Source organism: Lampris incognitus, chromosome 3 (genome assembly GCF_029633865.1).
Source record: "Lampris incognitus isolate fLamInc1 chromosome 3, fLamInc1.hap2, whole genome shotgun sequence".
Taxonomy (NCBI): domain Eukaryota; kingdom Metazoa; phylum Chordata; class Actinopteri; order Lampriformes; family Lampridae; genus Lampris; species Lampris incognitus.
Window position 1 is genome coordinate 66,118,488 of NC_079213.1, and position 27,291 is coordinate 66,145,778.

The 27,291-nt window shown below is 45.6% G+C and overlaps 1 protein-coding gene across 1 annotated transcript in view; it reads left to right on the forward strand.

Annotated features, from left to right (window-relative positions):
• Positions 1 to 27,291, forward strand: part of lrp8 (low density lipoprotein receptor-related protein 8, apolipoprotein e receptor) — a 306,559-nt gene that overhangs the window by 127,539 nt on the left and 151,729 nt on the right. The window contains exon 3 of the mRNA XM_056275639.1: positions 11,421 to 11,543. Within this exon, the coding sequence (XP_056131614.1) occupies positions 11,421 to 11,543 (123 nt within the window). The remainder of the gene's footprint in view (positions 1 to 11,420; positions 11,544 to 27,291) is intronic.

The following is a 27,291-nucleotide window of genomic DNA, read 5'->3' on the forward strand; positions in this document are numbered from 1 at the left end:
TGGTTTACGTTCCCGGGCTTGCCGGTGCAGGGTTGTTCCTGCTGCAGTTGGTTTTTGGAGTTGAGGAATAAACATCAAACTCGCCTTGGTCTCCTGTGTTTTTCCTCATTCCTGCCACAAGTGATAATTAAAAGTGATAATTTATTATAAGTGATAATTCATTGTAAGTGATAATCCATTATAAGTGATAATTCATTAGTGATAATTCATTATAAGTAATAATTCATTAAAAGTGATAATTCATTATAAGTGATAATTCATTGTAAGTGATAATTCATTAAAAGTGATTATTCATTGTAAGTGATAATTCATTAGAAGTGATAATTCATTAAAAGTTATAATTCATTGTAAGTGATAATTCATTAAAAGTGATTATTCATTATAAGTGATAATTCCTTAAAAGTGATTATTCATTATAAGTGATCATTCATTAAACGTGATAATTCATTAAACATGATAATTCATTAAAAGTGATTATTCATTATAAGTGATAATTCATTAAATGTCATGATTCATTAAAAGTGATTATTAGTTATAAGCGATAATTCATTGTAAGTGATTATTCATTATAAGTGATAATTCATTAAACGTCATGATTCATTAAAAGTGATTATTCGTTATAAGTGATAATTCATTGTAAGTGATTATTCATTATAAGTGATAATTAATTGTAAGTGAGCTAAAGACCAGCTGCCACTTTTACTGTTCACTTTATTTCCAACTAGCTTCTGTTCAGCGCACCACCTTTAGTAGGAGGTGGTTGGGGCGTAGGATGGGTGAAACCCCTCTGTGACAGACCTGATGGAAGGCGCGGCCCAACTTGAGAACGCTGAACACCGTTCGGTTTTAGGTGTGTAGTGATTTTGTTGAGAGATTCTGGTGCTCTTCCCATTTTCTCTTTCTCCGTTTCCCTCTTATCACCGGAAAGAAGGACAGGGTGTTTAATCTTCCCCACAGACCAATATTATACCCCATCCTCTTCTTCACTCACTCACACACACACACATACACACACACACACACACGGGGGGGGGGGGGTTCTTAGATTATTCTGCCCTCGTCGGTGGTGGTAGTTGAACCTCTCTGATAAACGGCCCCCATCGCCTTCCTGACATGCTCTGTTCTTCAGCTCTTTAGTCCTTCAAGACAATATGGGAGACCATCCATTTCCTCTCATGCTTTCTTCTCCCGTTTATTCTTTCATTCCTATTTTTTTCCATCCATCCTTTCTTTTGTCCTCCCTCGAACACACACCATCTCCAACATGCACACAAAGAAACAAAGGTACAGACACACATGCAGACACGGCTCCCTGTCTGTTCCCAGGTTCACGCGGGGGTGGTATAAATGGTGAGCCCCCTTATTCTGGTTGGCCTGGTTTGTCTTTCCAGAAGCATCTTAAGCTTCTTACATTCTACACTAACCCTGTAAAGGCTCTCAGCAGACTTAGGTACACACATTGGCAAATTTACAGAAGCAAATCTATCTATTTCTTTATCTATCTATCTATCTATCTATCTATCTATCTATCTATCTATCTATCTATCTATCTATCTATCTATCTATCTATCTATCTATCTATCTATCTATCTATCTATCTATCTATCTATCTATCTATCTATCTATCTATCTATCTGTCTGTCTGTCTGTCTGTCTGTCTGTCTGTCTGTCTGTCTGTCTGTCTGTCTAGTATGTCCAGTATGTCCAGTATGTCTATCTGTGTCTGTCTGTCTGACATGTATGTCTGTCTGTTTCTCTGTCTGGTATGTCTGTCTGTCTGTATGTCTGTGTGGTATGTATGTATGTATGTCTGTCTGTATGTCGGTCTGTCTGTCTGGTATGTCTGGTCTGTCTGGCTGTATGGTCTGTCTGTCTGTCTGTCTGTCTGGTGTGTCTCTCTGTCTGTCTGTATGGTCTGTCTGTCTGGTATGTCTGTCTGTCTGTGTTTGTCTGTCTTGTCTGTCTAGTATGTCTGTCTGTCTAGTATGTCTGTCTTGTTTGTCTGTCAGTTTGGTATGTCCGATATGTCTGTCTGTCTGTCTGTCTGTCTGTCTGTCTGTCTGGTATGTCTGTCTGTCTGTCTGTCTGTCTGTCTGGTATGTCTGTCTGTCTGTCTGGTATGTCCGATATGTCTGTCTGTCTGTCTGTTTAGTATGTTTGTCTGTCTAGTTAGTATGTCTGTCTTGTTTGTCTGTCAGTTTGGTATGTCCGATATGTCTGTCTGTCTGGTATGTCTGTCTGTCTGTCTGTCTGGTATGTCCGATATGTCTGTCTGTCTGTCTGTCTGTCTAGTATGTTTGTCTGTCTAGTATGTCTGTCTTGTTTGTCTGTCAGTTTGGTATGTCCGATATGTCTGTCTGTCTGTCTGGTATGTCTGTCTGTCTGTCTGTCTGTCTGTCTGTCTGTCTGTCTGTCTGTCTGTCCAGTATGTATGTCTGTCTGTCTGTCTGTCTGTCTGTCTGTCTGTCTGTCTGTCCAGTATGTATGTCTGTCTGTCTGGTATGTCCGATATGTCTGTCTGTCTGTCTGGTATGTATGTCTGTCTGTCTAGTATGTCTGGTATGTGTGTGTGTGTGTGTGTGTGTGTGTGTGTGTGTGTGTGTGTGTGTGTGTGTGTGTGTGTGTGTGTGTGTGTGTGTGTGTGTCTAGTATGTTTTGTGTCTTCTGTTCATGTATGTATTTGCCGTGTTTCTGAAGTTAAACAGGATGTCCTCTCACCATATCGACCGCAGTGTGAGAAGTGCTTCCTTTGTTCCCTCCTAACATCTGGAGCGTGTAGAGGTTCACATCTGCCCCCCCCCCCCGTCTGTGATAAACCAGTTCAGATGATCAGGCTGGGACGCCCGTCCTCTTTCACACCCACACACGTGTGTGTTACTGAAGCTAATCAGCTTTTCAGGTGCGAGGCCCCAGAGGCCGTAATCGCGGCTGACGCGGCGTCCCCTCAGTTTTTATTTCAGGGTTTGATATTTCATTTTCCGTCTCCTTCCTCCGTGTCCGGGCGTTTCGGTGTGTAATGGATTGTGGAAATTGAAGGACTCGGGAGAAGTGTACCGACCTTCACGCTGACCCCTGGTGTCCCTCCCCGTGTCATCGTCTCGTGGATGCAGTGGCAAATCCTAAAACGAGTCCTCTGTGTGTGTGTGTGTGTGTGTGTGTGTGTGTGTGTGTGTGTGTGTGTGTGTGTGTGTGTGTGTTTACCTGTGTCTTTGTGTGTGTGTCAGCATGTTTACTCGGAAGTCGGAGGAGTGGGACTGTGTGAAGACCAGAAGGTCAGCTAAGTCAATCGGTAATCATAGAGTCTGGCAGAGCGTGACATTAGGTGAAATGTCAGTGGTCGGGAGCAGCGGATGAGTCCAACAGCGTTTACAACTGAGCTACAACGGACAGCAAGGGCACCTCCGGATGCAGTGTGCATTTTGTATTTCTATATTGCGCTGCCTTGGATTTTTTTATGGCAGGAGTTGTTTCATGTCCCTTTCCCCTCCGTTAGACTTGTGTAGTTACATTTTCGGTCGGTAGTCGCTTATTGGATCAGTCAACCAACTGGTGTCACTGATGCAGCATGTTAGCGCTGTTAACTTCATCTGTAAAGACACGCGGAGTTCTGCGACTTAGTCCGCGGTGGTGTAGCGGTCTAAGCATCGGCTTTGCGTCGACGCAGTCGCCCACTGGGGGACCGGGGTTCGCGCCCCGGTCTCGTCAAATCCGACTATGGCTGGATTCGATGAAGCAGCGATAATTGGCAGCGCTGTCTTCGGGAGGGGGGCGGAGTCGGCTTGGGTTCGTCACATGAATGCGTGTCTGGGTGTGTCGGAGAAAGCAGCGATTCGGCCTGGACTCGAGGCGTCTCCTTCGGGACTGCCGGCCGGAGAGAGTTGGCGAACGCATGCAGTACGAGGGTGGGTATTTGAACTAGAATAGGGAGCGATTGGGAAAAAAGGGGAAAAGTCAGAAATTACATTTTTTTTAAAAAAGAGTTCTGCGACTTATCCCTTTACATGACAGCATTATTGTGTCATGCATCCCGCAGCGGGCATTGATTGAGCTACGTTACACTTGTGGCAGCGGTGGGACCCGGAAGTGTCCGGAAGCGTACGGATCCTCGTAAGTTTCTTCGGAGCGCGGAATGACACAGCGCGAGGGCGCACTTCCGGGAGAAGGGGACTACTGTAAACTGCGAATGACTCACTGGCCGGTCGGCTGAAGGGTCGGCCCCTTTAGCCGAGCGGTCAGCGATGTCGCCTTGTGGTGCAGTGTACCTCGGGTCGAATCCCGCAGCGGGCAGTTTGAGCTACGTTACATTATTATGAAGTAAGATGGGAGGAGTGGTCCGTTGCCTAGCAACACGGGGCTCGCCGATTCGAATCAACGTGTTACCTCCGGCTTGGTCGGGCATCCCTACAGACACAATTGGTTGTTGGATTTGGCTGTGGGTGGGATGTGGGTATGTGTCCTGGTTGCTGCACTGGCTCCTCCTCTGGTCGGTCGGGGCACCTGATGGGGGGGACTCGGTGGAATAGCGTGATCCTCCCACGCGCTACGTCCCCCTGGCGAAACTCCTCACTGTCAGGTGAAAAGAAGCGGCTGGCGACTCCACATGTATAGGAGGAGGCAGTGGTAATCTGCTGCATTTGCAGAAGTTTGACGGTGCGTGCAGGGAGGCCTGCCAGTAAGGGGTTGCAGTAGCCAGTGCGTGATATTACATACACAATGTGTGTGTATGTTGCAGTTTTTCTCCCTCCACTTATTTGCCCGCGCTGTCGCCCCCCACAGAGCAGGCTGTGGTTTGTTCCATATGGATGCAGTCATACAGAACAGGACAGGACTCAGTGCGTCACAATGTAAACACCTCTTTTCCCTCTCTCTTTGAGATGGTGGATGTATCTGTGTGTGTGTGTGTGTGTGTGTGTGTGTGTGTTTGTGTGTGTGTAAATGTATTTGTGACTTGAGGATGTATATACACGTGTCCGAGACTCCCATGTGTTGGGATTGAACAGTGTGTGGACGTGCACATACAGTATGAACTGTCTTTGCTCGTTATTGTTTATGTCTCAATTCAGTGTTGCTCTCTCTCTCTCTCTCTCTCTCGCTCACCCTCTCTCTCCTCGCTCTCCTCACATTCTCTCTCTCTCGCTCTCTCTCTCTCTTTTGCTCTCACCCTGTTTTGCTCTCTCTCTCTCTCGCTCTCTCTTTTGCTCTCTCGCTCTCTCGTTTGCTCTCTCGCTCTCTCTTTTGCTCTCTCTCAATTCAATTCAGTTCAATATGTGCTTTACTGGCATGACATGCGTTTATGTACATATTGCCAAAGCATGTAAAACAACAACACAACACAAGAATGATTATAATAATAACAGCAACAACAACAGGAGCAGTAGGTGGCGTCCCCCACTGTCTCTCAGGTTGTGGCAGGAAAATTTAAATCTTGCTGCAATGCTCACCGCTGGCCCCCCTCCCAGGACCCCCCGCAGCTTACCTGCGTCGTCCATTTCCTGCTACTCTGGAGTCACATGTTACAGCTCCTGGACAAAAGCCCGGCGCTGTTTTTCAAATGTGTCCCATTTAAGGAGGAAGTGCCCCTCTGTCTCCACTTCATCTGTCATGCACTGACCACATGTTCGATGCTCTTTTGGCAACCACGTCTTTTCATGTCTCCCCTTTTCAGTGGCTAGACTGTGGTCACTGAGCCTGTATTTGGTGAGGATGTGTCGCTGCTTCCTGTCTCTGACAGTTCAGAGGTATTCTTCCAAACCATAGTTTGTTTTTAGGGCCCGATAGACTTGTAGTTTGTTTTGAGTTTTGATTTCAGCATTCCAACGTTTCAACTAATCGTTCTTTGTTTTATAGCTGATTTATCCTCATGTTTGAAATGAGGATAAATCCGTGTGTTTGTGTGTGTGTGTGTGTGTGTGTGTGTGTGTGTGTGTGTGTGTGTGTGTGTGTGTGTGTGTGTGGTTTAGTACTCAATACCTCCTTGGTACCTCCTACAGTATGCCATAGACCATAAAGTGGTCTTACATGAAGATATACAGTATGCTGGTTCGGCGAAAGAGAGAAAAGAAGCAAGGAGCAACATTTGCTGGGGAGCCACTCCAGAAGGCCCCCGCCCTTAACGCAGCGGGAATCGAGCTCACGTTCATCTCTGTGTTTCCTGCCGGAGAGCTCTGGAGCGGTGTGTCCCGCTTCCTGCGTGTGTCCGTATTTGAAATGGGAAGAGTGCATGTTGGTGTCGTCTGAATACTTGCCTGTCTGGAGAGGTGGAGTCCCTCTTCACCTCCACCTCCACCTCCACATGTCCCACCGGGGGGAGCTACGAGACGCTCGTCACAAAGAGAGTTGCAGCGATGCTTCATATTTATGCCTTACTGACACGTCCGTGAGCGTTGTGCGGGTCTGTGTATCACCTTGTCCACCTGCGTTTTGTATTGTGTTTGGGACCTTTTGTGTGCCACACTCATAGATCCTTGTCTCTGCTGGGAAAACGGGACGGGCGGATAAACCATTTTTATTTACTTTCCATTTTTGTCCCCCCCCCCCCCCATCAACACGTTTTTTATTGCTGGTGTTTAATCTTACTGCGCGGACATGGAGCACCGTGGTGTGTCTCTTTGTGGGATAAATGATAAGGACCAAATATGAATGTTGATTGTCCCGCCCCCTTTGTGTTATTGCCTTTGAATACACATTGCAGAAAGCAGTAAATTCAGCAGCATCTGCCACTTGCTGCCACGTCCGTCCTAAAGCTCGTTTAAAAAAAAGGAAAACAGACGAGCACTTAGGGTGCCAGGAAGGATGCCTGCCGAGTCTTTCAACAAGTGGCGGCTTGGAGTTTGAGTATTCCCCGTCTGGTCCTTCGGACAGGAGGAGGAGGAGGAGAGAGACGGAGACATGCTGCTGTCGGTTACAGTCCTTTGGAGTGTGGTGGGCTGCAGGCCTGCACGGTCCCTCCCTCCGACCGTCTGTTTGCCAAAGGGAAGGAAATAGGAAATACTGTCTTGAGCAAGCGAAATGACCCCCCCCTCCCCCCCCGATGGGATCTGGTGTTGGCGAAACACAGCCTTTACTCTGACCTTATCGGTGCACTGAAGATATTACAAACCATCCACTTTTTGTTATGGCAAATCCCGGTAATATAATCAATGCTCGGCGTTTTCGGTGTTTATTTTTCAAAGCCATCCAGCGTGCCGAATTTCGCCACAAGAGGACACTGTTGCATAACCTCACACGAACAGGAACAACTTCTGGATCCGTGGTAACATAAAATCCGGGGTGAAAATCCGTTTAAAATTTGGGTATTTTTCGGTGAAAATCTGTAAAAACCGAAAACGCTGAGCCTTGAATTTAATGTATGATATTATTCCTGCATGACATCCTTTTGTGTGGCATTGTGTTGAATTATGTGGTATTGTTTTGTATATCTTGGCTGTATTCGCTCCTATGATGATTCATGTTGTTAAAGTCCGGCTGGCAATAACACAATATTATACCTGATCTCCTTTCAGTGAGACACAATTGTGTTGTCTGAATTAAAAATGACAAAAATCTGTTAGCTAAGATTTTGCACAAAATGAGATCTGCAATATTTGAGGGAGTCTCCCCCCCTCCCTTTTTTTCCCTCCCAGTTGTATCCGACCAACTACCCCACTCTTCTGAGCCGTCCCCCCATCGCTGCTCCATCCTCTCTGCCGATCCGGGGAGGGCTGCAGACTACCACATGCCTCCTCCGGTACATGTGGAGTCGCCAGCCGTTTCTTTTCACCTGGTGAGGAGTTTCACCAGGGGGACGTAGAGCGTGGGAGGATCACACTATTCCTCCTACCCCCCCCCCCCGAACAGGCGCCCCTGACCGACCAGAGGAGGCGCTAGTGCAGCGACCAAGACACACACCCACATCCGGCTTCCCAGCCGCAGACACGGCAAATTGTGTCTGAAGGGACGCCCGACTGATCTGGCGGTAACACGGGGATTCAAACCGGCGATCCCCGTGTTGGCAGGCAACGGAATAGACCGCCAGTCGACCCGGACGCCCCTAAAAAGTAGATTTTATACTTTGCATTACCAAACAGATCGGCACGATGACCCTCGGCTGGCCTCATAAATGGTATTTTTGCATATTTAAGTAGATGTTGTGATGCATGTTGACGGCATGTCAAGTTCCAGGTGGTTAACATCATGATGGTGTCCATGATGGTGTCCGTACTGCACGGCGCTACATTAAAAGGTGGACCGTTTAGGATTTTGAGTGTTGACCAAGCAGGTTATTTTGGGTCTCATGCTGAAAACCTAGTTCACATGCATGCTACCTCTCGAGCATGAAAGCATCCCAGCTTTGTTTTGAGAATATTCCCACCCCTGGAATAAGGCATCCTAGAATATTCCCACCCCTGGAATAAGGCATCCTAGAATATTCCCGCCCCTGGAATAAGGCATCCTAGAATATTCCCACCCCTAGAATAAGGCATCCTAGAATATTCCCACCCCTGGAATAAGGCATCCTAGAATATTCCCACCCCTGGAATAAGGCATCCTAGAATATTCCCACCCCTGGAATAAGGCATCTTAGAATATTCCCGCCCCTGGAATAAGGCATCCTAGAATATTCCCACCCCTAGAATAAGGCATCCTAGAATATGCCACCCCTGGAATAAGGCATCATAGCCTTAAACACTGTTGACACCTCACAGGGGTTTATTCATTTTACACACATAGTACACTCTCCACGACACGGGCAAATACAGCTGTCGAGTGTGTGGCAACCCCCTGTCCATAGACCCTCATTTGTGTGTGTGTGTGTGTGTGTGTGTGTGTGTGTGTGTGTGTGTATACGCGCGCGCGCGCGCGTTATCTACACTGTCTATCCTGGCTACCACCGGCTTTGTTATCAAACTGTGTGGCAGGGAAGGGGGAGGGGGGGAAGCAGTGGGAGGGGGGATGCAGTGGGAGTGGAGGGAAGGAGTGCAGGGAAAGATGGGACGATGGGTCCAGATGTGATCCAAGCCAGCGTGATGGCTGTCGGGGAGGGGGATTTGTTCTGTCCCGGGGGAGAGGTAATTCCATTACACCATACATACCCCTGTCCTCCTGTCTTTCTTCTTGGACCACCGTCCCCCCCCCTCCCGCGCTCTCTCGCCTCCCCCCTCCTGTTTGCCTTTGTCCCTCGCTCGATCCCCCCCCCCCATAATCGTATGCGACTTGAATGCGCCCCCCCCCGTAGCTTCTAGACTCTCTTATTTTTTTTCACCCTTTTTTTCTCTCCAATCGATACTCTTACCACAGGTTGGTGTGAAAAAAGAACCGATTGATTTTGTAGGTCTGTGGGTTAGTGTGTTTGTGTGTTTGTCTGAAGAGCCATGTACGGTATACGACGGGCGCTGCACGCGTCATCTCGTCCAGTATGCATTTCACTATTATAGGTCCCATCTGGGCCGTCAGTCGGTACGCTGCCCTCGCCACCCACAACACGGATCAGCCGAGACGACAGACATGAACTATGACCCTCCCTCTCAGAGGGCACACCGGGGCTCCGCATGGAAAGGGCCCGACACGGGTTGTTTTCCAACTGCTGCTCATTAAGCGGCGCATGGCACTAATGCTGCAGAGGATTGTGGCTCCGTCTCTTGTGCTGTCCAACGCCGCGGCAGCGAGATGCTGGATGTCCCAAAAGGTGTGCACTCTCCTCGAGCTACAAAGGTGCACGCCAAATGAAACGTGCAGTCGAGCGTTAGAAGAAGTACTTGTGGCGTTGATGAGCAATGAGAGCCATGTATGCTCTTTGGTCTGGTGTTGTTCGTGTCCGCTCAGATTTATTTGTGTAGCTCCAGGCTTTGCATGATTAAGTATGTGTTGGTAAGTTGGTTTGTGTAGGTTCACCGTCATGCACAGCACCTGCATGTAGCAAATAGCGCTAGAGAGCTAAAGTCGGTCTCGGATCCTCTGTTCAGGGCTGTGCGGTGGCCTGGTTCACCACAGCAGACTGCTGTGCTGAACACCTTGCATCACCCTAACCTGCACCTTCAGCTGCTGTGGACCCACAAGGTCATGGGTTCTTCAACACCTTCAGCTGTTGTGGACCCACAAGGTCGTGGGTTCTTCAACACCTTCAGCTGCTGTGGACCCGCAAGGGTCACGGGTTCTTCAACACCTTCAGCTGCTGTGGACCCACAAGGTCACGGGTTCTTCAACACCTTCAGCTGCTGTGGACCTACAAGGTCACGGGGTCTTCAACACCTTCAGCTGCTGTGGACCCACAGGGTCACGGGTTCTTCAACACCTTCAGCTGCTGTGGACCCACAGGGTCACGGGTTCTTCAGCACCGTCAGCTGCTGTGGACCCACAGGGTCACGGGTTCTTCAACACCTTCAGCTGCTGTGGACCCACAGGGTCACGGGTTCTTCAACACCTTCAGCTGCTGTGGACACACAAGGTCACGGGGTCTTCAACACCTTCAGCTGCTGTGGACCCACAGGGTCACGGGTTCTTCAGCACCGGGTTCAACTAGAAAGAGAGAGAGCACTCGCTTTCACCGTAACTCACTGCTACATGCCTCCTCTGATACATGTGGAGTCGCCAGCCGCTTCTTTTCACCTGACAGTGAGGAGTTTCGCTAATGGGACATAGCTCGTGGGAGGGTCACCCCCCCCCCCAGAACAGGCAGACATGGCCAATTGTGCCTGTAGGGACACCCGACCAAGCTGGAGGCAACACGGGGATTCACACCGGCGATCCCATGTTGGTAGGCAATGGAATAGACCGCTACGCCACCCGGACGCCAGATACGTTATGTTAAGGCTGGGTTGGCCCATGAAGTATACTCCTGGCAAGATTACATCATGGCCTTTATCTTGTGAGATCTATTTTTTATAAAAATTATTTCTGATTTCTTGACCTGCACATTATGTTTCAGGGTGGTCATGGGGAACTAAAGTCTGGAACACTTGTCCAGTCCCTTGCAGATCCAAAACAAGGAAAACATTTTTTTCATGATATTCTCCTGAGTTAAGCCTTCACCTCAGCAGGAGAGAGTGACACATGGAGGAGCAGTTTCTTTGAGAGTAGACGGTATCCGATTAAGTTTCCTCAAAGTTCGATGTGTTGAGCGGATTGTGTGGGCCTGTACCAGGGGACTTCCATAACCGAGTTCGATTTCTCTTTTAGACAAGTCAAGGTTCAGCGTTTTCAGTTTTACAGATTTTCACTGAAAATCACCCAGATTTTTAAACTGAGTTTCACCCGGATTTTATGTTTCCACTGATCCAGAAGTTGTTCCTGTTCGTGTGAGGTTATGTAACAGTGTCCTCATGTGGCAAAATTCGGCACGCTGGATGGCTTTGAAAAATAAAAACCGAAAACGCTGAGCCTTGGACGTGGTGTAACTGGGATGCTAATCTGCTTTCCCCCCCCCCCCCTTTTTATCTCAACAGCCAAAAAGACATGTGCAACCACGGACTTTGCCTGTAAGAATGGGCAGTGTGTACCCGCTAGGTGGCGCTGCGATGGAGAGCCGGAGTGTGCAGACGGTTCCGATGAGGCTGATGCCACCTGCAGTAAGTGGTTGCACCGATGCACGAACAGACACAAACACGTGCGTAGTCAAGTTAAGCAGTCACACTTCAGTCCCGGAGGACGTTACGGTCACATGACATCCCCCAACGCACAAAAACAGAATAGGCGCCAACGTGCAACACCCTCGGTTTGGATGAGGGGAAAGCTGTAGCAAGAAAACGGGAAATTGTGGGCGACTGTGGCTCTGAGGTGGAGCAGGTCATCTGGTAACTTGGAGTGCTGCCGGTTTGATTCTTGGCTCCTCCTTTCAAAAATGTCGATGTGTCCTTGAGCAAGACACCTAACCCCGACCAGCTCCCGGTGAGCTGGTTGTTACCTTGCATGGTTGACACTGCCGTGTGTGTGTGTGTGTGTGTGTGTGTGTGTGTGTGTGTGTGTGTGTGTGTGTGTGTGTGAGGCATTCATTGATTGTAAAGCCCTTTTCAGTGGCTGTTGCAGCTAGAAAAGCTGAATGGCACCCCATAAAAAGCCCTGTATAAATGCAATGCAATCCATTTAAAACTCCACATACATGCTACAGACAGATAGCTTGACACCGCCAGATTTGTGAACAGATTCACGCCGGCACAGAGAATGACAAATGCAGAGATAAAAAGACACACAAACACATAAAATCTATTCATTTCAAGTTGTGACTTCAGTGTTTGTGTCCCTCTTCAATAAGCTTTCAAGGATGAACGATTATTTCTAACAATCTCAGATTATTATCCAGAGTTGGACCGTACTACTGTGTGTGTGTGTCTGTTCCTGCTCAAGTAAGGTTGAAATGAAGGCTTTAAGTGGTTTGTGTCCCATCAACACCCTTATGAACACTTCCATCTGCCCACACAGTGGGCATGGTTGGACACACACACATGCATGCAACCACGCACGCACGCATGCATGCATGCACGCTCGCTCGCTTGCTTGATCACTCACTCTCACTCACTCTCATGGCCTTCACTAGCCATTGCTCAGTTGGTCTCGGGGTGTCATGTCTTACTGCTCCCCCTCAGCTCTGCAAGCCCTTCTCTTTCATGCAAAGTGCCTCCCACGGTTGCCCTGCCGTGCCGTTTTGTGGGCCGAGCCGTCAGAGGCAGAACCTTGCACAGTTCATATGTGGAAATCAAGATCCATTGTAGTACGATGGGGTCACATTGTCAGGGTCCTCATTTGTGATGCAGAGGAGGAGGAGGCGGGGGGGGCAGTGGTACAGATGCAGTGAATCTAGCATTCAGACAGACGGACCAGGGGTTGCGCACTTGAGCTATTATTCGTCACGATCCGTCACCGTGATGGATGGGGTTGGAAAAATTCCATCATAGTCTAGTTTTACCTGTCGTGTTTGCGGAGATTATAATTTCTGCTGCATTTGTGCATATGTGGATTATAATTCTCCAGTTTCAGCACCACAGTGTAGGCTGTTGTGCTAAACAACAATGTTTAACACTATGGAAAGATGGATGAAAATGGCAATTTATTCATAATGGAACATCATGTGTGCAAGTTGGTATTATTGAACGCGCTTTTTAAAATGCTAGTAACCTACTTTACACTGACAGCAAAAATAGCTGTCTATTAGGTAGGCCACCTAGTGGTAGTAGTACCTAGTAGTAGATGCCTAGTAGTAGATGCCTAGTAGTAGATACTTTACGGGAATCTGATTAGGATGCCTCTTGGGCGCCTTCCTTTGGAGGTTTACCGGGCACGTCCAACTGGGAGGAGACCCCGGGGTAGACCCAGAACTCACTGGAGGGACTACATGTCCAATCTGGCCCGGGAACGCCTTGGGATCACCTCAGGAGGAGCTGGAGGGTGTTGCTGGGGAGAGGGACATCTGGAGTGCCCTACTTAGCTTGCTGCCACCACGACCCGACCCTGGAGAAGCGGCTGAAGATGAGATGAGAGGAGATGAGATGGGTAGGCTACATTCTGATAATGCTTTTAGCAAAGTTTACTTGTAAACCCCTGAGTGGGTAGAGAAGAGTGTCAGGAGTGATTTATGACAGAAGGGTACCAGTAAGAGTTAAAGGGAAGGTTTACAAGATGGTTGTGAGACCAGCTATGGTATATGGTTTGGAGACAGTAGTACTGGAGCTGGAGGTGGCAGAGTTGAAGATGCTAAGATATTCATTGGGAGTGATGAAGAAGGACAGGATTAGGAACAAGTATATTAGAGGGACAGCTCAGGTTGGACGGTTTGGAGACAAAGCAAGAGAGGCAAGACTGAGATGGCTTGGACATGTGTGGAGGAGAGATGCTGGGTATATTGGGAGAAGGATGCTGAATATGGAGCTGCCAAGGAAGAGGACAAGAGGAAGGCCAAAGAGGAGGTTTATGGATGTGGTGAGGGAGGACGTGCAGGTGGCTGGTGCAGAGGACAGGAAGAGAAGGAAATTGATGATCCACTGTGACGACCCCGAGGAGGGGCAGCCAGAAGAAGAAGGATTCGCACCGTACGTGACGGGAATACCAGTTAGAAGTTTGTCAAAAAGCAACAAAGCTGATTCCTTATTTAGGATAATCTGTTAAGGCTTTTAAAATATGGTAAATAACAGAAAGCCCTTGCAACCCGCACAACAGACAGAAGCGAAGCCACGACTCTGTTGAAGTGCTGGGCAGGGCAACTGACCCTAAAGGCTTTTAGAGATGCATTGATTTTAAGGGAAGTATAATAACTGGCTTTTAGAAGGGTTCGAGAGAGGTCAAATCACATTTGGAGACAACAAACTCTGTAGGGGCTACAAAGGGGTGTGGAAGTGGTATGAGAAATTATTATCTGGCTTTTAGTATGGTTTTGTGGGGATTTAGGAGATTTGGAGTGATTGGGGGCGGGGGGGATCTCAGGAATGCTATGGCCTAAAGATGTTAGGAGCGGCTGAGGTAACTCTATTTGGCATGGACGATGCACTTTTTGGGACATTTTTTTGATAAAATATATAAATGTAATGTGGCTGTGGGTAAGGCTTGGGTTTGGTGTGTAAGAGGCTGTTTTGATGAGGGGAAGGTTATAATGGAAGGAAACGGTTCGGTTCAAAGTGGAAGTTTCTAGAGAGTTTATTATCCTTGACTTTGTATTGATTCCAGTGCTAAACATGCTGGATAAAACTACCTAACCTGAGGGGAGTTAGATAGATTTGGGCCCCTGGAAAAGCGCTTAAAATTGGGCTTTTTTGCACAAGTTGTATCTAGAAACTCTCATGTACACCGAAACTAATTAGCTCTTTAAAGTGATTGGAATTTAATCTTTCACATCGCATGACGTGACCTCTAAAGCAGAGGCACTGGGGGAAGTAGAAATGCAAGGGTTGGAGCGTTCCGCATCTCAAACTCGCGGAACATCCCGAACGTCTGTGACTGCAGGCTGCTTGCTAACAGCCTTCTTTTTTTTTTTTTGAAGATGATTTTCAGAGATGCGATCAAAAGAGCCCTTTGAAGAGGCTTGAAGTCTGATTGGGCTTGACCGAGGACGCCGCTGTGCATGCATATGTGCACTGGCCTGCACGCACCTGCCTGTGGGTTCAAGTGTGTGTACAGTGTGTGTGTGTGTGTGTGTGTGTGTGTGTACACGTCCGGCGCGTATGAGACGTTGTCAGAACGTGTTCGGCGTTGGCGGCGAGGTGAATCTCTCAGGCGTTGCATCAGATTACCGGACTGGAGGTTAAGTCTCATTATCTCTAATCAAGGTCAGCCGCTGCAAGAAGTCTGCAAAGTTTCTCAGCCACATCGATCTTTCTAAACCTGTGTGTGTGTGTGTGTGTGTGTGTGTGTGTGTGTGTGTGTGTGTGTGTGTGTGTGTGTGTGTGTGTGTGTGTGTGTGTGAAAGGGTGTGAAAGGGTGTTTGTGTTCATGGCAGAGTGAACACCTGCATGTTAATGCACAGGGGCGTTGTGTGTTTAGGGTGTAGTGTGTAGTATGCAGGTCTTTATTTGGTGTTAAATTACGCGGTAATAAATATGTGTCACACCTTTGTGAGTGTGGTTCTGGGTCATAATTTCGGATGATGTGACACCACCTCGACCTCTGTCGTCCAATCTGTCGTCCTCGTCTTTTACTCTCCGTTTGCAGTCGACGCGGCGCTGTCGCTCCCCTCCTTCTCCCCTGCAGCCATGCAGTGTTTTGACCTTAGCTCCCTCCCCTCTTCCTCTTTCGCCTTCCTCGCTCTCCTTCATTTACTCCTTTTCCCCTCTCTCAATTCCCCACCCCCCGTTCTCTCTGCCGCTCTCTCCCTCCCTCCCTCCCTCCCTCCCTCCATTGTTCTCTCATTCCCAGTTTTATCCTCTCACCTACCTCCCTCCCCGCATCCCAGCTGGCGCCGTGTCCTCCCCTCTCGGATCCCGGGTTTGGTCTGAGTAATGCTTTTGACGGGATTGATTTCCCAGGGAGGAAATCAATGGGCTGATCGCAAAGACCCTTGGTCGACTGCTGATTAACTATGGGCCTCCGATGCCTCCGACATCGGCCGCACGCACCCCACACGCACACACACATGCACACACACACGCACACATACACGCACACACAGGGTCATCAGTAGCTGCCTTTAATTACAGATCTGAAAATGAAACAGGGCCTAGAGGGGATTCTGGGTAGAACGCTCAATCAGTGCAGTTGTGGTTGAACGCAAGAAAGGGTGTGTGTGGGGGGACGGGGAGGGGGGGGGCAATAACAGAAGCCACTGAAGTGACTTTTATTTCTCCATGGCAACATCATCCCTCAGCAGAGGTTCCGGTGGCCATGACAGTTGTGTGGTGTTACCAGAAGTTCTGCCTGCCACCAGCAGAATATATAATAATGCCTAATAATTCATGATATTTAATCAAACCGCTTGATAAAGTTTAATTTGACGTGGAGCGTTCTTGCTGGCTGTGGTGCGTTGAATTCATTACACGTGGCCTTTTTAATCTGCCTCCGGAAGGAGACGTTTTGTCTCCAAATAAAGAACAGGAAGCTTTTGTCCTGTGAGGGAATATTTTCATTTTCCAGGGTGTCTGTCCAAAATCAGTAATACCCCCCCCCCCCATAAAGCTCCCGCTGATTACGAGATAGAAACTAGATTGCGTTTTTAATTTAACCTACCTGTTTTTATGTCCAAAGATGAATACAAGCCCCGTTTGAAATTGTGCTTTTAACAATGCTAAAAATGAACAGCAGTTCAATCAAGATAATTAACACACACACACACAGCAAAATGACTCACAAAACATCCAAGAGAAAGTGTCTTGGTGCATGCTCAGTAATCCAGGTAAGGAGCTCTCAGGAGGATGAATCAGTCCATCTGGACATGGTTACGGCGGTACAGTACCATACAGGAGCAGTGCAGCTGAGCATCATGGGAGCGTGGAGGCCCACCTGAAGAGGGATTTGGAGCCGGAGTCCTTGTTATGAGTTTTCACAGCTCAGAAATCCGCCACACGTTTATAGGCTCGGTATATATTCAAGTGGCACACTACGCTGGGCAACACGGGGCAACGGTAGAGGTATTTGATGCTTTGATAAGCTGATGGCGTCTCCCAGACCACAGAGGAAGAAAATGATCTGTTTTCAGTGCAGCCTTGCTCACAATGGCACAGCAGCGTCTTCTCAAGTGTGTGTCTGTCCTCTGAGGCGGGGTGAAATCCGGGATTCTTCAAAACGGTAATTTTGAATAGGTACTCAGATAGCGTGATATAACACTATGGGGCAGCACGGCGGCCCAGTGGTTACCACTGTTGCCTCACAGCAAGAAGGTCCTGGGTTCGAACCCCAGGTCCTTTGTTTCGTTTTGTTTGTTTTTTTCTTCAATTTTCCCCCAATTGTATCTGGCCAATTACCCCACTCTTTCTGAGCCGTCCCGGTCGCTGCTCCACCCTCTTTCTGCTGATCCGGGGGGCGCCCCGACCAACCAGAGGAGGCGCTAGTGCAGCGACCAGGGCAAATACCCACATCCGACTGACTTCCCACCCACAGACACGGCCAATTGTGTCCGTAGGGATGCCCGACCAAGCCGGAGGTAACACGGGGATTCGACCCAGCGATCCCGTCCCAGGTCCTTTCTGTGGGCAGTTTGCACGTTCTCCCCGTGTCCGCATGGGTTTCCTCCGGGTGCTCCGGTTTCCTCCCACCATCAAAAAGACATGCATGTTAGAGTTAATATACCAGTCTGTGCCCCTGAGCAAGGCAGTGGAAAGAAGAGCTGGAGTTGGTCCCCGGGCGCTGCAGCTGCCCACTGCTGCTATACAATAGGATGGGTTAAATGCAGAAGACACATTTCATTGTAACCTGCACAATGACAAAATAAAGTGGCTTTCTTTCTTTCTATGTGAAGGCCACAGGGAAAAAACCATCAGAGTCACAATTTTGACTTTTAAGAGTTGTTGCTCTTAACCTACCCCCCAAGCGCCGTAGTTTCTCCCCACAAATTATTAACACCTAAAATGATCAAAGTCCTGAGTTAGAAACACTTTTTAAAAACATGTATTATGAAAGAACGAGCAATGTCCAATGTGTACAAAGGAAAAACCATCACAGTGTCGCTGGCGAGGTCCTGGTCAGATCACATGACCAGATCCAAAAAATAAAAAAAAGATATAAAATCAAACCATAATTGTTATGTGAAGTCTCTGAGAGCGTTTTGAATCGCTAAAATTGATTTTCTCAAAAAAAACCAACAACAAATAAATAAATAAAAATGTGACTGTGATCGTTTTCCCCCTGTGGCCTTCATATATCAATGTTTGCAGATTGATTTTATTTCAAACATGCTAAAATAACAAATAAAGTACACAGGCAGGAATACAAGAGCAAATGGAAATAATAGTAAACTTATTTTGCAAACTCTTTGTAACAACACAAGTAATGACTGGACCATGTTGGAAAAGGGATGAAGTGAAGAACTTTTCTGGTCCTACCCCTTTCTTATACTTTATCAATCAAATCAAACCATAACAGAACTTTCAAGACAAAACAAAAGTGGAAAAAAGAAAAGAAATGCCAATGCATAGAGATCACAATAAACAAAACAATACAAGTCAAACAAGGCACCTTACACGTCATGTGTCATGTCATGTCATTCCAGCCCACTTCTTTGTTCGTCCATCCTATATCTATTCAATATGTTGTTTTTAAAGAGTTGTTTAAACTTACTTATTGATGTACAAATCTTCACTTCTTTTTTACAGTTGTTCCATAGATTGACTCCTTTGATGGCTATGCAATGAAGTTTTGCATTTGTCCTCTTTAGTATACTTTAATATTCTGCTTTAATATACTTTATATGTGGTTTTCCACATAATTTATTGTCTATTATTACTCCAAGAAATTTGATTTCCGACACGTTTTCAATTTCTACATCATTTATCATGAGCTTCTTGTTTGAGTTTGTTGACCGATTCCCAAATATAATGAATTTCGTTTTGCTTAGATTTAGTGTTAGTTTATTTGAATCAAACCAACTCTTTGGTTTCTTCAATTTATTTCCTACTATATCCAAAAGTTGTTCCAAGTTGCCCCCATTGTAAAGTAGGTTTGTGTCATTTGTAAATAAAATTATTCTAGTGCTTTTGAAACCTCACATAGGTTATTAATGTACAAAATAAATAACAATGGCCCCAACACTGAGCCTTGAGGAACTCTACACTTAACTATCATTCATTGTGATTTATAATTATTAATTTGCACATATTGGTTCCTATTATTTAGGTAACTGGATAGCCAAGAAAGAGCTACTCCTCTGATTCCATATTTTTGTAGTTTTATTAATAATAAGTCATGCTCAACAGTATCAAATGCTTTTTTTAGATCTAAGACTACTCCTACAGCATATTCTTTCTTTTCTATAGCAGTTATCTCTTCCACAAAATCAATGAGTGCGGATGATGTAGTCCTTTTTGTTCTAAATCCATATTGTTGTTCACACAGTACATTATGTTTTGTGATAAAGTCATCCAACCTTGAGTAGAATATTTTTTCCAGTATTTTAGAGAATTGTGAAAGCAAAGAAACAGGTCTGTAATTTGAGAGTGTGTGTCTATCTCCAGCCTTGCATATGGGTATGACTTTAGCCGTTTTCATTTTACATGGAAAAACACCAGTTTTCAGAGATTGATTGCATATATATGTAAGAGGTTTCACCATACACTCAATAATATCTTTTACTAGGGACATTCGTCGTCGTGTCATGTAAAACTCCCTACGATTATCCATCCATTATCTTTGACTGCTTATCCTGCTCTCAGGGTCACGGGGATGCTGGAGCCTATTCCAGCAGTCATTGGGCGGCAGGCAGGGAGACACCCTGGACAGGCCGCCAGACTATCACACAGGGTCGACACACACACACACACACCCATTCATATACCTAGGGACAATTTAGTATGGCCAATTCACCTGACCTACATGTCTTTGGACTGTGGGAGGAAACCAGAGCCCCCGGAGGAAACCCACATAGACACGGGGAGAACATGCAAACTCCACACAGAGGACGACCCGGGATGACCCACCAAGTATGGACTACCCCGGAGCTCGAACCCAGGACCTTCTTGCTGTGAGGCGACCTCGCTAACCACTGCGCCACCGTGCCGCCTCCCTACGATTCATGTGACGGTAGTGTTTTTCATGTTACCCAGGACGAGGCTCAGTGGTACACCCCAAAAACCGATGTGGTGCATTTATGTTTGTTGCATATTTTCTAGCACACCTGAAAACAGTACACAATAAAGCATTATTTCTTCATGCAGGTCAGACTAGAAAGCTGTCTGACAGTAGGCTGCAGGAACTTCAGAACAACTAACCCTGTTTCTCGTTAAAGAACTTGTTGACATTCATAAGGCCGAACTACGGCAGTCTGTCATATGCCGCGGAACTGATTCAGCCTGGACAATCTTCCAAACCAAGTGGCAGCAACTTTGGACTTAGCATAAAACACTACGGCGTCTGGTGTCTGTGGACTCGGCATGAGTAAAGTGACTTCTTAACATGAAAACACTTGATATGCATTCACACAGAGCCGACGGCTAAAACCCCGCAGCTCTGATCGATGCTGATCAGCAGAGCGGTGTCTCTGCCGGGGGTTATTGATCATCCGTGTTTAGGCGGAAGAACGCCCTCTTTCCCCTTTCCCGCCACATACTATATCCACCCTCCTGGGATTAAAGCGGACCCTTCCCACCCACTGGGTGTGCTCTTCCCATTTTAAATGAAGGCGATTGAATTGAGACATTTGACACTCGGCCAACCCAAGAAACACCATTTCACGGTCTCTTGCAGGTTAAAATGAGGCTTCAAAACTTTGGGGAGATAAAACAACTTTGAGGGGTTTTTTTTGGCTTTGTCCACTTAACCACATTTAATACCTGAAGGCACACAGAAAATAAGCACTGACGAGGGTCCACTGCAGCTTGTTTTGAAACCCAGAGGATATGTTCAGCACCGCAGTTGAAATCTCAACGAGCCGACTCGTATCATTTCGAGTCGCATCACTCTTAGGCCAATACGGTGAGGGACAACTAATCTGTCAACTTTGGCCCTGGTGTTATGTTATCAACACAAAGTTATGTAGTCAGTAGTCAAACAGTTATGTAATCAGTAGTCAAACAGTTATGTAGCCAGTAGTCAAACAGTTATGTAATCAGTAGTCAAACAGTTATGTAATCAGTAGTCAAACAGTTATGTAGCCAGTAGTCAAACAGTTATATAGTCAGACAGTTATGTAGTCAGTAGTCAAACAGTTATGTAGTCAGTAGTCAAACAGTTGTATAGTCAGTTGTCAAACAGTTATATAGTCAGTAGTCAAACAGTTATGTAGTCAGTAGTCAAACAGTTATATAGTCAGACAGTTATGTAGCCTGTAGTCAAATAGTTATGTAGTCAGTAGTAAACAGTTATATAGTCAGTAGTCAAAGGAGAATTTGGTTCGGTGATACCAGGGTCTGTACTTAAAAAAAATTTTTTTTTAAAATCTCCAAAACTATTGAGAAACCTAAAACAACTCTCTTCTTCATCTCGACAAGGATTTTGGAAAGCACTTATACTTGCAGTGGATATTAAGCTATTATTTTTGTGTTATTAAATAGATGCCCGGGGCGTAAAGCAAACGTTACACCAAAAGACACAAAAAAAAATTGTTAATTTTTTTTATTTTTAGTTTAATTTTTTTTTTAAATTTCACGTTTTTCCTTGTTTATAACATGTCTGACTATCTGCTTACCCATGTTATTTCACTTTCGCTGTGTGTGTGTGTGTCAATACAGATGCAGGAAAACAAGTTTTAATAAGTTTTTTGGTAACACTTTAGCATGGGGAACATAAAAAAACTTAATTACTAGTGAATTAGTAATGATCAAGATGTCACTTTAGTATCGGGAACATATTCTAAGTAACAAAAACTTAATTTACAGTAATTTAACACTATTAACACTTGTAGTTTTGTGTTTTGTTATGTAAGAACAGACCATATTCATTAAGTGTTAGTAAGGGAGAATAACTCTTCTTGTGGAACTACCACCTTATAAAGTCCATACTAAGCAAAGCATATTGAGATGGTACTACTAATAAGCAATAATTCTGAGGTTATAGAGGGAAAACTCATAGTTAATGGCTTACTGGTTGTATAATAAGGCCATGCAGAATAAGGCATTAATGAGTACGTAATAATGACCAATTAAGAGCCAATATGTTGCTAATTTGCATGCTAATAAGCACCTAATTAATGGTGACTACGTTCCCCATACTAAAGTGTTACCGTTTTTTTATTTTTTTTTCCTGCTTCTGTATTGATATTCTGCTCCTCATTAGTTGAGCATTTCTATCAACACCATTGACGGTTTTTGGGAGAAAAAAGCTATATGTATATATATATATATATATATATATATATATATATAAAACAACATTGTTTAAAGAAACACTCATAGGGAAAGTGCTCAACAAATAAAGAGCAAAATAATCCAGTGAGCCAACTGACTCACTGGAATTTAGCACAAAAAGTAAGGAAATGTGTGTTTGGTAGATTAATTCTTTGGTGTAACAATGCTTCTTGGCAATAAATCTTATATCAGGCAGCTGATTGTCAGCACCTGGGGTACCAGAAGCTCAAAACAAGAGTCAATAGCAACAGCAAAATAAGCTGTTTAGCATTGGCAGAGAAGATTTGGCAAACGTTTCATGGGCGCAACCCACATACTCAGCTCTGCTGCTCATCCCACAAATGCATGTTCCTTACAAATGTGGCCCCATTTAAAAGGGAAATAAACAGGCTTTCCAACGGTATAAGATTCATTGCCAAGAAGCATTGTTACAACAAAGAAATAATCTACCAGACACACATTCCCTTACTTTTTGTGCTAAGTGTGTGTATATACACTACCGTTCAAAAGTTTGGGATCACCCAAACAATTTTGTGTTTTCCATGAAAAGTCACACTTATTCACCACCATATGTTGTGAAATGAATAGAAAATAGAGTCAAGACATTGACAAGGTTAGAAATAATGATTTGTATTTGAAATAAGATTTTTTTTACATCAAACTTTGCTTTCGTCAAAGAATCCTCCATTTGCAGCAATTACAGCATTGCAGACCTTTGGCATTCTAGCTGTTAATTTGTTGAGGTAATCTGGAGAAATTGCACCCCACGCTTCCAGAAGCAGCTCCCACAAGTTGGATTGGTTGGATGGGCACTTCTTTGAGCAGATTGAGTTTCTGGAGCATCACATTTGTGGGGTCAATTAAACGCTCAAAATGGCCAGAAAAAGAGAACTTTCATCTGAAACTCGACAGTCTATTCTTGTTCTTAGAAATGAAGGCTATTCCATTCGAGAAATTGCTAAGAAATTGAAGATTTCCTACACCGGTGTGTACTACTCCCTTCAGAGGACAGCACAAACAGGCTCTAACCAGAGTAGAAAAAGAAGTGGGAGGCCGCGTTGCACAACTGAGCAAGAAGATAAGTACATTAGAGTCTCTAGTTTGAGAAACAGACGCCTCACAGGTCCCCAACTGGCATCTTCATTAAATAGTACCTGTTAGAGCCTGTTTGTGCTGTCCTCTGAAGGGAGTAGTACACACCGGTGTAGGAAATCTTCAATTTCTTAGCAATTTCTCGCATGGAATAGCCTTCATTTCTAAGAACAAGAATAGACTGTCGAGTTTCAGATGAAAGTTCTCTTTTTCTGGCCATTTTGAGCGTTTAATTGACCCCACAAATGTGATGCTCCAGAAACTCAATCTGCTCAAAGAAGTGCCCATCCAACCAATCCAACTTGTGGGAGCTGCTTCTGGAAGCGTGGGGTGCAATTTCTCCAGATTACCTCAACAAATTAACAGCTAGAATGCCAAAGGTCTGCAATGCTGTAATTGCTGCAAATGGAGGATTCTTTAACGAAAGCAAAGTTTGATGTAAAAAAAATCTTATTTCAAATAAAAATCATTATTTCTAACCTTGTCAATGTCTTGACTCTATTTTCTATTCATTTCACAACATATGGTGGTGAATAAGTGTGACTTTTCATGGAAAACACGAAATTGTTTGGGTGATACCAAACTTTTGAACGGTAGTGTATATATATATATATATATATATGAATATTTGTGAACATAACAACCCCATTTCCTTTTCTCTCTATTATCAGTTACACCTGCTCCTTTGTAGTGCGGCAGAGTTTTTGCCTGTGTGAGCAGAGACAATGGGCGGCCCAGCGTATTATAGTGTGGAGACGGGAGGTTGTGCTAGTTAATTATTTTTTGAATATGAGGGGAAAGGATACAGCGAGATGCAATGTTGGACGGCTTCAATTTCATGCTCCAGGCAGCAGCATCAGCAGGAGTAATTTCCCATGTGGCCCCTCTCTCTCTCTCTCTTTCTCTCTCGCTCTCTCTCGCTCTCTCTCATAGAAAGTTTATGACCCTGCTGGCTGCCCAAAGGTACCTACACAGGCACGTCCATTCTACTGCAGGTGCACAGATACACATGAAGTTGTGTGTGTCTGTGTGTGTGTCGTTGTGCAGTGAGCATGCATCTTGGGGCTAAAAGAAGCTATTCGATAGTGTCGACAACATTTACATTTGTAAAAGTTTACATTTCCAATTCATTGTAAGATACTGAAGTCTACTTCTCTTAGTATTAGTTCGCAATTTGAAATTAAGGGATGCAAATACTGTCAATTCTATTGGCAATCCTGCCTAAAGAAGCATTTAAAAAGACAAACACTCAAGTTCAGAAATGTTTGAGTACATCTCAAAGGGCAATGTTTTTCCTCATGCTTGATCGTCTGAAATGAATAGCTACTTGAGCATATCTCAATCTGCTGAAAATGCAGTTTAAATGGTTTACTCTGCTGGCGATTGTGTTAGCATTGGTAATTGGAGTGAATAGAGAAACAGAAATGAGTGTCTCTTTTCTTAAATTAATTAGTAGAAGGGGCGGCATGGTGGCACTGTAGTTAGCACGGTCGCCTTACAGCAAGAAGGTCCTGGGTCCGAGCCCTGGGGTAGTCCAGCCTTGGGGGTCGTGCCGGGTCGTGCTCTGTGTGGAGTTTGCATGTTCTCCCCATGTCTGCGTGGGTTTCCTCTGGGGGCTCCGGTTTCCTCCCACAGTCCAAAGACATGTAGGTCAGGTGGATCGGCCGTACTACATTGTACTAAGTGTGAATGTGTGTGTGTGTGTGTGTGTGTGTGTGTGTGTGTTTGCGTGTACAGCTGCATATGGATATGCATATTTGATTTCATGTGGCTACGAGCTTCTTTGCGTGGCTGTTTCTCTAGAGCTGTAGAGTTCCTCCTAATTACTGCTCCAGAGAGCGAGAGCAGCTGAGAGTCTGTGGTCTCAGCAGGGGGCCGCATGGTGCTTAAATGGAGAGGCACTGGTGCCCACAGATGAATCTGGCTGGCTGCTACCACACACACACACAAACACAAACACACACACACACACACACACACACACACACACACACACACACACACACACACACACACACACACACACACACACACACACACACACACACACACACCTGTTGACAAAAGTTATGGTACAGATATAAGTAGATATCCACTCCACCTCAGGCAGACACACACACACATACACACACACACACAAAATGACACAGATACATCCACACATCTTATAACACACCCTAAAACTCTCTTTTCTCTCTCGCTCTTCTCTTTCTCCTCTCTCTTCTCTGTCTCGCTCTCTCTTGCACACGCTCCCTTTCTCTCGCTCGCTCTTCTCTCTCTCATTTCTTGCTCTCTCTCTCTCTCGCTCTCTCTCCTCTCTTGCTCTTCTCTCTCTCTTTCTCTCTCTCTCTCTTCCTCGCTCTGTCTTCACTCTTGCTCTTCTCTCTCTTCTCTCCCTCCTCTCTCGCTCATCTCTATTTCTCTCTCTCTCTCTCTCTCTCTCTCTCTCTCTCTCTCTCTCTCTCTCTCTCTCTCTCTCTCTCTCTCTCTCTCTCTCTCTCTCTCTCTCTCTCTCTCTCTCTCTCTCTCTCTCTCTCACACACACACACCACCACCACCACCAGTTGCCAAAGCCGTGCTTCCTGTCCATCACAGCCTTTTTTAGCTCAGGCATTTCCATGGTGTTGTTTAAAGATGTGTTTGAAGAGACAAATGATCAAAGGCAGCTTGTAACAATGTTGCAGCCTGTTTACAAACGATGAAGAGACGTTTTCCTGGTGCTTCACAAGTGGTCTAGAAAACAGATCTGTCTGAACTTCACATGTCAGGTGACCCATTTAGCGGGACCGGTGCTGGCGCTTCGTTACGCCCTCTTTCGTCCCGTCAGTGACGATTCATTAAGACATTAATTGGATGCATCAGAGGGAAAAAAATTGTGTCCATGCAGATGGCATGCACTTTTCACTGTCAGCCTTTTGAATTTTGGTATTTTCAGATGGATTTTCCTTGACAGGAAGTCTCAGTGCTGTCAAAACAACGAGTCAAGAGTCTAATTTGCAAACCAGAACAAAACCAAAAATGACACGAACCCTATGCCGAAATACTTGATGCTGTTTAACCAGCATCAATAATATAGTTTTGAAACTGCCAATCAATAACTATTGCTTAGCTTCTTAGACTAAATACCAAGGAAGAGCTAAAACGAAGCCTTTCACTTGTAAAACTTGTGACACCCAGCAAACTTTAACTTTCTTAAAGTCCGTATGATTATTTTATACAATCCGGAAGCTTTACATGCAAACAGATAGCCTTTTTTTGGTACTTTCTCCTGTTGATGCTAGGCCACAATATCCAAATCACCAAGTTTCCTTCATGGATGGTTCGTGTCAGAAACAGAATTTACTTGGTAGAGCAATTTATGTCTGCAGCAAAGCAGCCAAATGTGGAAGAAAAAGGCACCTAGTGTTGAGTTTGAAGAAGTGACGTTGATAGCGCTTTTCTGGTCCTAGCACACAAAGTTATTTACAGTGACATCCCGGGTTACCCCGGCGGGAATCAAACCCCTAGCCCTGGAAGTATAAGTGCCGGAAAATGTGTTTCTACAGAGCTGTTGTAGCTAACAAGAAGAACAAGCTTTTAAGGCACACTACAACATCACTAGCTAATGTTTGCCCCCCCCCCTTTTCTACCCAATTATACTTGGTGAATTATCCCACTCCTCTGAGCCGCCTCTGTAACTGCTCCACCCCCTCTGCTGATCCGTGGAGGGCTGCAGACTACCACATACCTCCTCCCATAAATGTGGACTCGCCAGCCGCTTCTTTTCACCTGACAGTGAGGAGTTTCGCCAGGGGGACGTAGCGGGTGGGAGGAT